The sequence below is a fragment of the Egretta garzetta genome, unplaced genomic scaffold (assembly GCF_000687185.1).
Source record: "Egretta garzetta isolate BGI_Z169 unplaced genomic scaffold, ASM68718v1 scaffold601, whole genome shotgun sequence".
In the NCBI taxonomy this organism is placed as follows: Eukaryota; Metazoa; Chordata; class Aves; order Pelecaniformes; family Ardeidae; genus Egretta; species Egretta garzetta.
In genome coordinates, this window is record NW_009258540.1 from 401721 (window position 1) to 415798 (window position 14078).

At 34.5% G+C, this 14078-nt stretch overlaps 1 protein-coding gene across 1 annotated transcript in view; it reads left to right on the forward strand.

Annotated features, from left to right (window-relative positions):
• Positions 1-14078, forward strand: part of CSMD1 (CUB and Sushi multiple domains 1) — a gene marked incomplete at its 5' end in the record, with an annotated part of 480927 nt that overhangs the window by 401324 nt on the left and 65525 nt on the right. The window contains 2 exons of the mRNA XM_009646490.1: positions 3058-3252; positions 7017-7190. Coding sequence (XP_009644785.1) covers positions 3058-3252; positions 7017-7190 — 369 coding nt within the window. The remainder of the gene's footprint in view (positions 1-3057; positions 3253-7016; positions 7191-14078) is intronic.

The window sequence follows — 14078 nt, forward strand, 5'->3', positions numbered from 1 at the left end:
TGTTTGTTGACCAGAAGAACAAGTAAAAAGAATTTAAAAATTACAAAAAAATAATCATTATGAAGAGTTAAAACTAAAGGCTGAGCACATTACTGCACAAATTCTTGTTAGATTTTAGTTGTTGTAGTTGCAAAGATCTTGTTATATTTTTTTGCTCATTGCCACTGTTCATATCGTGAACATTTTGCTTAGTGAATGTTTTGCTCTTGTCTTGAGTAGCAAATATACCTGGGCTTATAGAACAACTTGTTTTTTTCATGTTTTTCATCTTTATCAATTCCCTGAATTTGATTCTATTCCAAATTATCAGAATATGGAGATTGTCATGTCATTAAAATGGGTAATCTTAATCATAATTTCAAATGATAATTATATTTTCTGACCTATACTTCATGTGAAGCATATTATTCATAAATTTCTGTATTAAAAATACCTGCAGAAAAGAGATAACATCTTCACATCTGCAAGAACTTGAGATGATCCCCTATAGAGTTTAATCTATGTAAATGACAATTTGAATAGTGCCCAGCCCATAATTTGCAAGAAAGAGACCATGAGAGCCAAATTGTTGCACTCATTCATAAACCATGTGCACAGAATCAAGCATCTGTTAAGTCTTTTTTTGTTTCTTGAAGGATGGGGAAAACAATAAATCAAAATCAGTCCCTGCAAAATTAAAATTTTTCAAGCAACAGTTTTAGTTGATTACATCAATGGTCTAGAAGTAAATTCTGTACTCAGTAACATCTTCAGCTAGAAATTGTACAATCACATTTCAGAATCTGATAGTTGTTTGTAAAGTGTGCTTGCAACAAGATTCTAAGTATTTATAGCTGAAGAAGGAATAAATTACATACTAACCTCAGTATGGAGAGGAAACATCAAAGTAGCTTATTTACACATCCTGAAATAATTGAGCCTCTTACGTCTAAGTGTCTTTAAGATATCCCCTATGGTTAAGACTAAAATTTTTACTATTAGACTAAATAAGAAGCTTGCTTTCATCTCTGAAAGAACCAATAAAACTATGCTTGAAAGGAGAAGTGATAAAAATGTTAAATTTGAGGGGTATTAAGTACCTATTTAGAATATTTTTTGTCTTCTGACAGACCTGTATGATTTTTATTGCAAGGTATTAAGTGCTTTAGTATTCTTACTGTATTTAACAACAAATAAAAAAAAATTCTTGGTTAATAATTTATAATCCTTGAGTAGCTATGAAACACAATTTAGTATCAAATTAAATTTCGAAGTAGGAAGTCCTCCCTTAACCTGGGAAACTGTTCATAACTAGTCAGAATATTGTTATAAAGGCCAAAGTGAAGAACTATTAAGTTTCAAAGTGATTGTACGCTGGCAATCCTTCCTAAGATATATTGAAAAAAATCTAAGAAGATATTCTACAATTTCAGCTAAATGTAACTTCATAACCTGTGATTTGGAATTTCTTCAGATGATTTCCCCTTCAAAAATTCTTACACATCTTCACAGATATGCTATGGTGCTAGCTCTGTGTTTCCTAGGTGCTAGAATTTGCCGTGGGTAAGGTAACTATTGGAAAAGGTAGATGTATAATTCTAGCATTATCAAAGGTATGCTGAAAAGTGGTGGAAATTTAAATTTGTACAGGATTTTTTCTTCTATCACTTTCCCTATATTTCAGTGACTGCCTGAACTAGTCTCTTTCATCACATATTCATACTTCTGATAAAATTACTTTAAACCTCTCAAACAATGTAGAGTCTACAGAATATGTAATTATTTTTTGTCAGCTTTATTAGTTCTTTCCCTGGTAGATAGGTGTAAATTTATTGTAGCATAAATGAGAATCAGACTCTTCTTTTTTATTTCTTCAGTATAGTTTGGGGTTTTTACAAACTTCCTCTTAATGCTTTTGTCTTACACTAAAAAGTGTGGTCACTTGAGTATATTGTACAAAAGATCAGAGGTAATGATTCCTAAGTATACCAAATATTTAGAAAATTTGTCACCTTTTTTTAAGGAACATATAAAGAAACACAAGAAGAGGAACTAAATTTCTGTTACTTTTTTTTTTTTTCTTCATCATAATGTATAGGTTTTCTCAAGTGTTGCTGGCATAGTAGTTTTTTCTAAAGTATTCTTTGGGATATAACCAGCCACTGATTCATTCAGACTTTTTCTATAGCAGGGTAATTATGAAAAACATGGCATAAGATATGAAATACAGCTATTTTTAACTAACATAATCATAAATGTTTTCATAAAGCTGGTCTAATCTTTACAGAGACATTGGCATGTTAAGATAGAATCGTGTCAGTGTCGTAAATATTGTGAATATCCTGTGTACTTTATCTTCAGTTGCACAGCATAAATTTGAAACTGCAAAATACTTAAAAATGCTACATATAGTTGGTAGCTATATTAAGCCTTATGAGAAACATTAACTACAGTTCTTGCCTACTGGCAGTAACTGCATTCTCTTACAAAATCTGAAATGCTAAAAGCAACAGAACTGAAATTACTCTAAAAATCTCTGTAAATGTTATCTTTATTTTTTATGTCAAGTGTTCTGAACTGTAATGTAATAATTTTCATGAATACCCACAGTATACCATTTTATAGCAATTAGCATTTGAATGTGTGTTAGCAGCTTTTATGGCAACCTGTTTTAAGAAATTGTTAGAGCTTTTCTAAAGTGAATATAATGGAGAGAAAAATAAAGCATCACTTGAACATTTGTAAAAATCACATAGCATTATTTGCTTTCCCTTTTACATCCCACTGTAGTCTGTGATGTGTTTTGTTTCTGCAATTTTTAAATAAATCACATTAGAGAACATAACTGCATGTCATTGTTCCTCTGCATCTCACTAAATGAAAATGTACTACGAAGTCCTGCTCTGTTTGTAATAGTCACTGTATGATGTTCATTATTTTTCCTGGAGCTTGTGTGTCAAAAATGTTTATGATATGCTCAATTTTACACTGCAAAACTTCTTCCAGTAAGGCAAGACATACATTTTGTGAAGAGACTTAGGGGTAGAATGCTAATATTTAAGTGTCCTTTCTTCACAGCTGTAACTTGCCCCAGCATAGAGACTCTGCTCTCAGAACATGTTGTCTGGAGACTGATTTCTGGATCACTGAATGAGTATGGAGCTCAAGTCATGCTCAGCTGCAGTCCTGGATATTATTTATTGGGTCAAAGACTCATACAGTGCAGGACTAATGGAACCTGGAGTGTAGGCAATGAAAGGCCAAGTTGTAAGGGTAAGGAACTTACTTGTTTACAGACTATCCTATGCCTTTTTAGTACATTTAATACAATTTATTTTATAAATAAAGTTTTTTATAAAATATTTTGCTATCGATCTCCTTCAAGTAATCAAATATGAAATTTTCATTAACTTGTTGAAATTGATTCAAACTCTTCATGTTTAAAGTACAATATATTTAATACAAGAGTCAAAGAAGTAGCATCAGAAGATCAGTCTGGGTGATGAGCTGTGTCTGACTATGGATTTATTCAACCAGATAGTGAATAAGTATTTAGAGAATACTATGGAGATAATGTTATTACTTTAGAAGATTCCAGATCAGAGTTAGATTAGAAGATGATATTGCTTTGACCTCTTGGGTGAAGCATGAAAACTGTACTGTTGGAAAAACATATATATTAGCTTTTATAATGTCTTCATACAAAAATATCATAACATACAACAGCCCTGAGTTTGGATGTTTAAAAATTTAGAGAACCTTGACATTCTCAGTGGGTTCATAGAATTGTCAAGGGTTACAGTATCAGAGTCTTAATGAATCTCCCCAAAACTTCGTTTCTTCTTTTTCCAAGCTGTTATTTGCTTTTGCTGGAGACATTATTTGGCATATCAGCTAGTTCTGCTACCATTAAAGAAGAAACTTTTCCTACATTATGGTAGTACTTACAGTCTCTCTTTTGATGCCAGGGCAGCACAGAAGATCCCAGAACCTGAAGGAAAATGGACAACTGACAGGCCTAGCATAGTAAGCAGAACTGGAAATAGAATTTAGGCATTCAGTTGTTCAGTGTAGTATGTTATTTCAGTAAGATATTGAAATTTAGTATTTCATCCTGAAAGAGATGCTTAGTTTTCTTTTTAGAAAGTGACTTCTTTTTTTCTTAGATTCAGTGAAGTTTCTAATGTTAGAAGATATTTGAGAACAGCTGTTCTGAAACAAGCTGAATCAATAAGAGAATTTTTATTGGCAGCACTGTAGAAAATAATTTTGGGGATCAGGTGAACAGTTTACTAAATTATACCTTCTGGTATTTTTTAAACAAAGGGAGCAGAATCATTCTGCTCTGTCAAATTCTGTTAAGTCAACAGGCATGTCAATAATACCTTATAAGAAGTGGTACCAAAAGTATTTCATATTATTCTATGGTAGTGATAACAGAACGAACATTAAATGTCAGATAGCTTTTCATATTCCAAATAAATAGGTGAGCAAAATCATCAATATGATGAATATATTGTGATAAACAGCAGACAAAATTAATTTGCCTGAATTCAAGTTCCTAATTCCATATGAGACAAATTACAGTATCTAAACCGTTAGATACTAAAGAGAAATTGAGAGAGATTCTCAACCTTCATCAACAGCAGCTGGAGGCTAGACAGGACACCCAAAGGCATCTCAGGTGGTATGGAATCACTCCTAAGGGTGATTCAAGAATAAATTAACACAATCTCTCACCAGTATTGGGAAGTGTGTGGCTACAATCCTAAGGCACAGAATTTACAGAGGCGGTATTAGAGAATGATGCTAGTGTAGGAGAAGAAGAACAAAGAAAAGAGAACAAAGAAGGATATACACCACTTAACTAAAATAATATAAAACTATTTATTTTCTAGAAGAGATAAAAATTATTTAAGAGATTTTTAGAACAAGGCTGAGAGAGCTACCTGTAACAGCAAACAATGTGATACATATATAAAAGCAGTGTATTTGGTCTTATCTAAACCATGATGGGTTGTGGAATTATGTTGGTTCTGGTTTATTCCATTCATTTGGTTTTGGTAAAATTTCCTTTTGAAAACATTCAGTTGGAAAAATAAGGTGACTCTTATAAACCAGTAATAGCTGTATCAATTTCCTCTTCAAATTTAAAACTATTGAGTTTTTTATTCTATTAGCTGCAATTGTGCCCTTTTCCTTTTGAGAACACATACTAAGAAAATGGGGTGTGCTTTTGCTGAGTAATATGCAGCTACTGTTCAGCTGCTGAGAAGTCTTTAAAAAGCTAGTTCTTGACCAATCTCTACAATCACAGAATTTTTATGTAAGTAGAAAATAAGGTGACCCATATGAGATGCAGTTAATGAAAAGCAAAGTATTACATAGATACAGAAACCCAAGGAGTTGCTGACTGAAGATGCATTAGTTTATTTATAAAACAGGTACATTATTTTGCCCTCTGATAGAGGACTGATTAGGATTTAATTACGGCAAACTTCATCCCCAAAGAGATGTTCAGTAATACTTCCATTGGATATAGATTAAGATCCAGAAATACACCATAGAGTATTTTGAAAAGTCTACTGTTTACTTTCTGTCTGTCATTCAAATGCTAAGGGTAGGTTATATGAATCTAGATTCTGTTTATATTTTGAAGCAGTAGGAAAGCTAATTGAAACACTGATAAGGCATTTATATCATATTTATCAATACCTACTTGTGAACAGTATCTCTAAAGGAATTGCGAAACATCAGATTAAGGGGGTATTGGATTAAGAGAGACCTAGTTAGTAAATTTATTTTATTCATTTAAGAATATGCTGAACAGCTGCCTAACAAATCATAAGGTGGCTCATTATTCATGCAGTTCAGGTTTTTTTAACTGCAATCACTGTAATTAAAAATAATAAAACATTTTTAATATGCTTAGAAAAATTCATTCTATTGCATTTTAGGAAAATAGTGGGGTTTTTTAACATATGCATAAGTGTAATTAACATTTAACATTAACATTAGAAGTTACAGTGTTATGCTACTCTACAAATTACATTAAAGTGACTTGATTGTACTTGAAAGGAGTCTTATACACCTCTGGAAACCTTATGTGCATAAGAAACTTTGATTACATCTATTCTGATTATGACTGAGTTAACTGCACAGTGGTATGTACTTGATTTTATCTAACCAACTCCATGTCACTTTCTATAGTGAGCCTTTTAAAATATAGAAGAATGTGGCCCTGAGGTTTCATATAGGAAGTTTAGTTGTAATTAACATGGCTTTGAAAATAAACCCATGATTTATGCTAATATATAATAAAATACAGTGAAAGCTCTTGAAACCTTTGGTCTGCATCTTAAATTACCATATAATTGATATATTTTTCTAGAAACAAGAGACACGACAGAACGGTTTTAATTGAATTAGTTTGATACATTCTTAAAAGTTATTTTTTCATGTGGTGCCTGTAATAGCTGTGGGTTGCAGCTGATGCTACAGAAGGTTTCTGTGATACTGTGTCAAGTCTAGCCTTAAGAAAAAATGCAAGATTTATATTTTTAGCAAGTAGACTACCATATATGTTATATGATTGTGAATAGTAGTGGGGAATAAGAAAAAAGACAGTTCATAACAATTCAGAGTACTGCATGTTAAAAGAGATAATATCTTTAAACAGATATAGCACTTAAAATGGCCAGGGAAAGTATATATGAGGAGTGGCCAGGAGTATGTACACATGGAATATAACCATAACTTTCCCAGATGTTCATGTAATTCTCTTGTTTCAGAACTGGAAATACAGATTGTGTTTAAGATGCTGTCAAGATATGAAGATATCCTAATGAATTTTCAGAATTAGAACATGTGTTTCCAAATCAAGCATAATTTTAAGCCCTTACTGTGGAATACAACTCTTATATTTATTCCTACTACATTTAATTTTTGAGAAAATGTGAAGTGTTATATTGTCTTGCAGTCTAAGAAATTATGAAAAGGATTTCCGTATTTATTCTGTTGTTTGGGTTTTTTCCTAGTTGTCTCCTGTGGAGGTCTTCCATCGCCACCAAATGGAAATAAGATTGGAACCTTAACAGTGTATGGAGCTACTGCAATATTCACCTGTAACACAGGATACACATTAGTTGGTTCTCATGTGAGAGAATGCTTGGCAAACGGTCTCTGGAGTGGTACTGAAACCCAATGCCTAGGTAAAAAAATTCTGGTTTTTGTTTTGTTTTGTTAACCTGATGAAATTCAATAAGGGCAAGTGCGGAGTGTTGCACCTGGGGAGGTCGAACCCCATGCACCAGTACAGGCTGGGGGCTGACCTGTTGGGAAGCAGCTCTGCCGAGAGGGACCTGGGAGTCCTGGTGGACGACAAGCTGACCGACAGCAGGGTGCCCTTGTTGCCAAGAAGGCCAATGGTATCCTGGGGTGCATTAAGAGGAGTGTGGCCAGCAGGTCAAGGGAGGTTATCCTCCCCCTCTACTCTGCCCTGGTGAGACCCCACCTGGAGTACTGTGTCCAGTTCTGGGCTCCCCAGTTCAAGAAAGATGAGGAACTCCTAGAAAGAGTCTAGAGGAGCGCAACTAGGATGATAAAGGGACTGGAGTATCTCCCCTATGAGGAAAGGCTGAGAGAGTTGGGCTTGTTCAGCCTGAAGAAAAGAAGACTGAGAGGGGACCTCATCAACACATACAAATATCTTAAGGGTGGATGTCACGAGGATGGAGCCAGACTCTTTGCAGTGGTGCCCAGCGACAGGAGAAGGGGCAATGGGTACAAACTGAAACATAAGAGGTTTCAGTTGAATATGAGGAAAAACCTCTTTACTTTGAGGGTGACAGAGCACTGGAACAGGCTGCCCAGGGGGGCTGTGTAGTCTCCATCTCTGGAGATATTCAAAGCCCGCCTCGACGAAGTCCTGCTCCTGCTCTAGGAGAGCCTGCTTTAGCAGGGGCGTTGGCCTAGATGATCTCTCGGGGTCCCTTCCAACCCTTACAATTCTGTGATTCTGTGTTTTAATCAATACAGTATCAATTACTGGAATTCATCTCTTATCAAACAACAGCATTTTTAAATCAATGAAAAATAAAGATACCTTAAATACAGAAATATTGTGTACAGCAAATGGTTTTATACTACTCTACTAGCATACAATTTTTTATTAGAAACTAAATTGTATTCAATATTGTTGGAATGCTTTTTGGACAAGGAGGGGTTTTTAAGTGATTCAATTGATTGCCCACATTTAGAGTACTTTGATTTGCTTTGTGGAGCAGTCACAGGGTGTGTGATGAAACTAAGCTGGAAAATGAGCATCAGTTCAGGAGTACTCCTGGTGCATAGTATCACAGAATCGTAGAATGTTTTGGGTTGGAAGGGACCTTCAGAGGTCCCGTAGAGGACCTTTAGAGGTCATCTAGTCCAACCCCCCAGCTACAAATAAGCTTTCAGCATATGGTGCATTCAGTTAAAGCAAGTAGACAAGAGACAGCCCAAAGTAAAGCAAAACCAACACCTTCCAAACCCTGAGATGTATATAGTTTGGACCTTAAGTTCTCACCCCAACTCTTCCATTCTTCAGATCCACTCATATTGGTCTGCACTCCTAATATAGACATGAGAAAACTGTTTTCTTTTTCAGTCACATTTAAGGCTCAGCAGTGGGTGTATTCCTGGCTGTGAACAGGATATTTATTTCTGGAATCTTTTGTTTGTGTTGTCTACCCTCATTTTGCAGGTTTTCTTGTTGCCCCATGTACTCAGGGAAGGAGGAATCTCTTCTTTCTTCTCCTGAGTTCAACCTCACTTAAAAAGCAGACGACTTCTCTGCTGCCTAGCCACATCCTTTTAGTAGAACACATAGTATTCCATGCCTATCTAGCACATTTTAAAAAAGCAGGTTGACCACCAATCATATGCAATCATTGAATGGTTTTACAGAGGAAATAATTATTTTTTTAAAAAACCAAAACCAACTGGATTTACTAAGATATCATAATCCAGAATAATTCATATTCCTATTTTTTTTTGCAACAATGAAACACTAAAAGCATTGTTTTATAAGGAAATGGTAGTAGCTATAACATGAATTGTCAGAAATTATTCTCTATCCAGAACTCCTTATAAAATTTTCAGGTAGGCTAAAGCAATGTTTGACTAATTAGTTGCATGTCTAACAGTAACATTTGACTTAAAGCATTAAATATATTATGCTGATTCATTTCTAAATTATAAAATCCTTTTTCCTCCCAGTCTGTAGAAACATTAAGTTTTAAAAAAATGTGTAAGGTGAAATTTTGTATGTGAAAAATAAAGTGCCAGTTATCTTCCTCTGACTTTGATATCTTCAAAACATCCCATTAAAAGAATATGGATAGATATGTTTTGCAGTATGTCATGAAGAACAAAATATTTTTGTCCTATCTGAAGAAATTAATCCAAATCAAAACCAAAAAAAAACTTTTCCTAGGCCTCACTTATTCAAACGTTAGTGCTGCCTGAAGAATCCCTGATGTTGTCAATTCCACGAGCCAAACCAAAATAAACCTGCAATACGTCAGTGGCAATATGGGTGTGTGAGAAAGAAGCCTTACATATACTGAAATAACTGATAACAATAGGTTGCTGAACATTCTTAGACACCTCAATCCGCTCTTAATTTTCTAAATATCAAGTGTTCTGTCTGTGTTCAGATAGACGTACATATGATCTTTGGCATATCAGGTTGCTGGTGTTCATTGCCTTACAGATAGAAGTGATAAGTAGGTAGTCTATGCTGTTTTGCCTTAAATTTCTAAGCAAAGTTGCTTTCTAGTATCATTATAAAGGGTATTTGCAGTTTTTCAGCTTGGAGTTCATGCTCTCACCAAGGTGCAAAACTGAAAGAAATGGCTATAGTTCCCTTGAGCAAAACAGAAAATCAGAGCTGCATTTCAAAACACAGCAATGTTCCTCTGATAGAATATTATGTTCAAAGAAAAGAACATCTGCATCACAATAACCAGGTGTGATGGGACCACATAGCAACTCAGTCGTGTCCTCGAAAAAATTATTTTCAAGTGTCCTAAATTTCATCTTAGCAGGTTATTAAGAAAAAGGAATAGCAAGTATCATTAGATAAGCATGAATTTTAACAGAGTACTATTGACAGCATCCTGTGTTTCTGGAGATCTTTAATGCCTGAAAATACTTCTAGAGAAAATATTTTGAAACAGGTTGCAAGCCACAAGACAGTAGGGTACTAACAGACAAAAGCATAATAATTTAACCTCGATGAAAAAGAATGTGGAGCTATCAGCTGCATATTAACTCTTTTCTTCATCAGTATCAAACAATTTGATGGGTATGGGTGAAATACAGAAATGTGGGAGTCTTCTCTCAGAGACAGGGATAAAATCTGAGTCTTTGTGTCCTTCTTGCCATGTTGATTGCTTTTTTTTTTTTTCAATTCAGATAGTAGGCTGCAGCAACAAGGAAAATGAAGACAGAATCTTGTCAGAAAAAAAAATAACATGAGATCATGTAATTCAGATCTGAATTAAGATCTTATAACCTTTGATCTTGTATTCCTGATTGATTCCTTAATTTTGCAACAGTAATGTTTGTAGTGCAATTTTTGTGGATAGTTTTACCGTGTGTCACCTCTTAAGATGCTGCATGTTCAGCAGCAGTGACCATTGTCTCACAGATCTAACCCAGCTTCTAGATGGCAGTTTGTTATTAGTGAGTTCCCAGCAAGATGTAGTTGTTTCTGGCAATTTTTGGCAAACTTCTCTGGCCTGATGTATTTTCAATTCCATAGACTTTATTTTTCAATTTAAAATATTCTGTACTAAGAATTATGTCCTCTTGGTGTAGGAAATAATGGCATAAATAGAGTATACTTTAATTGCTACTTCTTTTGATATTTAGAGCAGTGAAGGAGTAAAATAAAACTTTTTTTTTGCCTAGGAGAAAGAATCCCACTGAGGTACTGGTTAGGGGAATCCTATGCTTCAGCATTACCTTTTCAGATGCATAAGTTCATCAGTTCCACAATGGAGCTATATAAGAGGTTGGTATGTGAAGATACATCAGCTTCCTGATGGTGTTAGGTTATCCCTGGACTGAGGCTGACCAACAAGATGCTGGAACTGCAGTTTTGAAGATCCAACAGCCCCAAATTTGCATCTGTAGGAATATTTTCCTCAGGTCCTTCTTCTTTTGCAAACATGCAAGCTATACTGTAAAAAAAGAGCTGCTACCCCTCAGTTTTTTGCAGTGTGTTATACCATTCATTGCCAGTGCAGTGCCTGACAGCTGGATATAATAATTTCAAGCATAAAGATATGTGTTAGCATTCGTTCATTTTAAGTAACCTGAAATACCACTTCATCATCTGATCAGTAATAGTATTTAGTACTTATGTATTGCTTTTCTTTTTTGAAAGGCTGTACAGACAGAATAATTTGGCTGCCAAAATATACAAACTAACTAATAAACAAATCCCAATGGATTCTTTTTGTATTATAAATAACTCTTGCCCATGGAAGGCTGGAAAATACTTTTTTCTTCTGTTCTGACTACTGAGAAATATATTTTACCACTGAACACCCCAGAAAATGTCTATGGTAGCCATAAATTTAGATTTAAATAGTGTAAGGATGGAGAAGAACTGATCAGTACAGGACTTACATAGTGAACAATACCAGGTTATTCTCAAAGTCAGTTTAAAAACTACACATGGTGAAGCTTTTAACTCTTTGGGGAACAGCTAATAAGTTTACTGGATCTCATAGTTACGAAAGACTGTCTCTATATACAGCTTGAATGGCAGTTATATGAATTCATCCTTTTCTTCTCCAGGAATGATTTGCTGTTGGATTTTGTCTGTTTCAGTTTTTTTACAAATCTGCATTGAAGTTCGTATCCATTACCATTATCTTACCCCATTGGTCATAACTAGTAACTTTTTTTTTTTTCCCATCTCCCTATCTGTGTTTTAAATAATCTCTACAGATCTGTTCCCACTTGTAATGAGCACAGGACCTCTTGCAGGTCTGTCTGATGATAATTCCCAATTCTTTTTCTAAAAAATTTGATGGACTTTGGTTTCTATTTGATGTATCAGATTGATTGCATTGTGAATGCAGCCCTATGCTTAGAATGCATGGATCTACCTCACTAGACAAAAAAGATCATATTAAGAAATGCAAGGTTGTTAATTACTATTTAGTCTTTGCTATTTCAAAATCAGACAAGCTCTGTAGTGCCAAAAATACTGCACATCTCTAAGTGTGAAAGTCTAAATTTGAGCTGTCACATGCATGCTGCAGGTTATATTTCTGCTACTAAATCTTTCTGCCTCTCTGCATTCTCTCACATAAGGGATAGTCACACCATGTACTTTAGGCACCTAATTTAGATGCAATTTAGAGTCCAATCTAAGATCCTAAGTTCCCAACAAGGTCAATGGAACTATACAGGCTTCTCCAGAGAGCAACTCAGGAAAGGTAAATTCGTAAATTTTAAAGCTAGATTATGTGAATGTCACCAGTTGTGTATTCCTAAATTTCAAGGACAGCATGCACCAAATTTATTTCAGAGGTGCCTTTAGGACTTGCCTGAAGCCTGTGAAAATCAAGAGGCAAACACCCAGGGAGCTCTGAATGAGCCTTTCCGTTTCAAAGAAATGATAATGAGTCAGAGACACATTTCACCTACACTGTACCTGCATGGATGTAATTCAGGACAGCTATAGATGAAAATAGGTATCACTTTATGTTACCCACTGGTCTGTGTAGAATCAATTTATGATTTCAGGCCAGCTGAGTACACTAATTTCTGTATCTCAGGACAGGGTTTGTCAAATCCTTATTATTTGTCTCAAAAGAAAGCTAAAACCAATGACTGTAGTTAATGAGTCCAAGGCTAAATATAAGACCCAAGTCTTCAGGTAGTTAGTATTATACGTATTTTTTCTTGGTTATGCAAGGATAAATATGAAATGTTGGGCAAGACTGTTTTTCAGTTTCACTCAGCACGCACACTGCTGATATTTCATCTCTTGCCCTTTTTTTCTTTCAAGAATAATTGCACCTATTATTCACAGAACATATGTTTGTGTGCATGCTTTGTGTGTGTGAGTGACCATACATACATGCAGGGCATAGATGAAATTGGAAGCATTTAAGAGTTTTCTGAACTCCATCTCTATTTTTAGTGGCATTTAATCATGGGCAAAAGTGTTTTCCTGAACAGATATTTTTTCCTGATTTTTTTATGACTTTCAGATGCAAAACTATACATAAACAAGTCAAGGACATAATTTAAAATCTAAACTTAAATATAACCTACTCCATTCCATTTTCATGAATTCTTAGCATATTTTTTTTGAAAGAAAAGTAAGAATTCCATATCTTATGTAATTCTATTATGTGTATAATTCTCTACATTTTTCAGTGTGAATAAATGCTGCTACTCCCTATGTTTGTCTAAAAATGTCTGATCCCATAACTGATAACTCATAGGTAAACTGCAGTATGATATTGTAATGTTGGCAAATTCTTATTAAAATAAAATAGAATTATTTTTTTCTTGTTTTCCAGGTATTTTGGAACAAAACTACTGAACAAACCTTGAGCCATATGAACCATTTCCTTAATTCTTGAGAGCATATTTTATTAAAAAATCCACTGTCAGCCTCTTTAATACTCTTTTAATCTAATTTTACTTGATGGGAAAATTACATACATTTTGTGTTATTGCAGTGCGCTTTCACTTCTGGAGTTACTGGAATGTTTAATCTAAATGAGTGAAAACTCTCAGAAAAATAATTAAATCCACTAGCTGGAATGATCTATAAATGAAATGACTCACATAATAAGTCCAGCAACTTTAAAAATCCCCATTTAAGAGAAAGTTCGTAATATTTTGTATTCTGCAGTATGCCAGTTGGCACATACCAGCTATCTTTCTTCTTGAAATTTCCCGTGGTTCCCTGTGTTTGGCTTCAGTGCAGCAACTGTTTTTCAATTCTTCACTATTTAGGTCTAGAAAATTTTTTAAAAATCAAATGTATTCCATTATATTTTGTATAAATACGGCTTTTC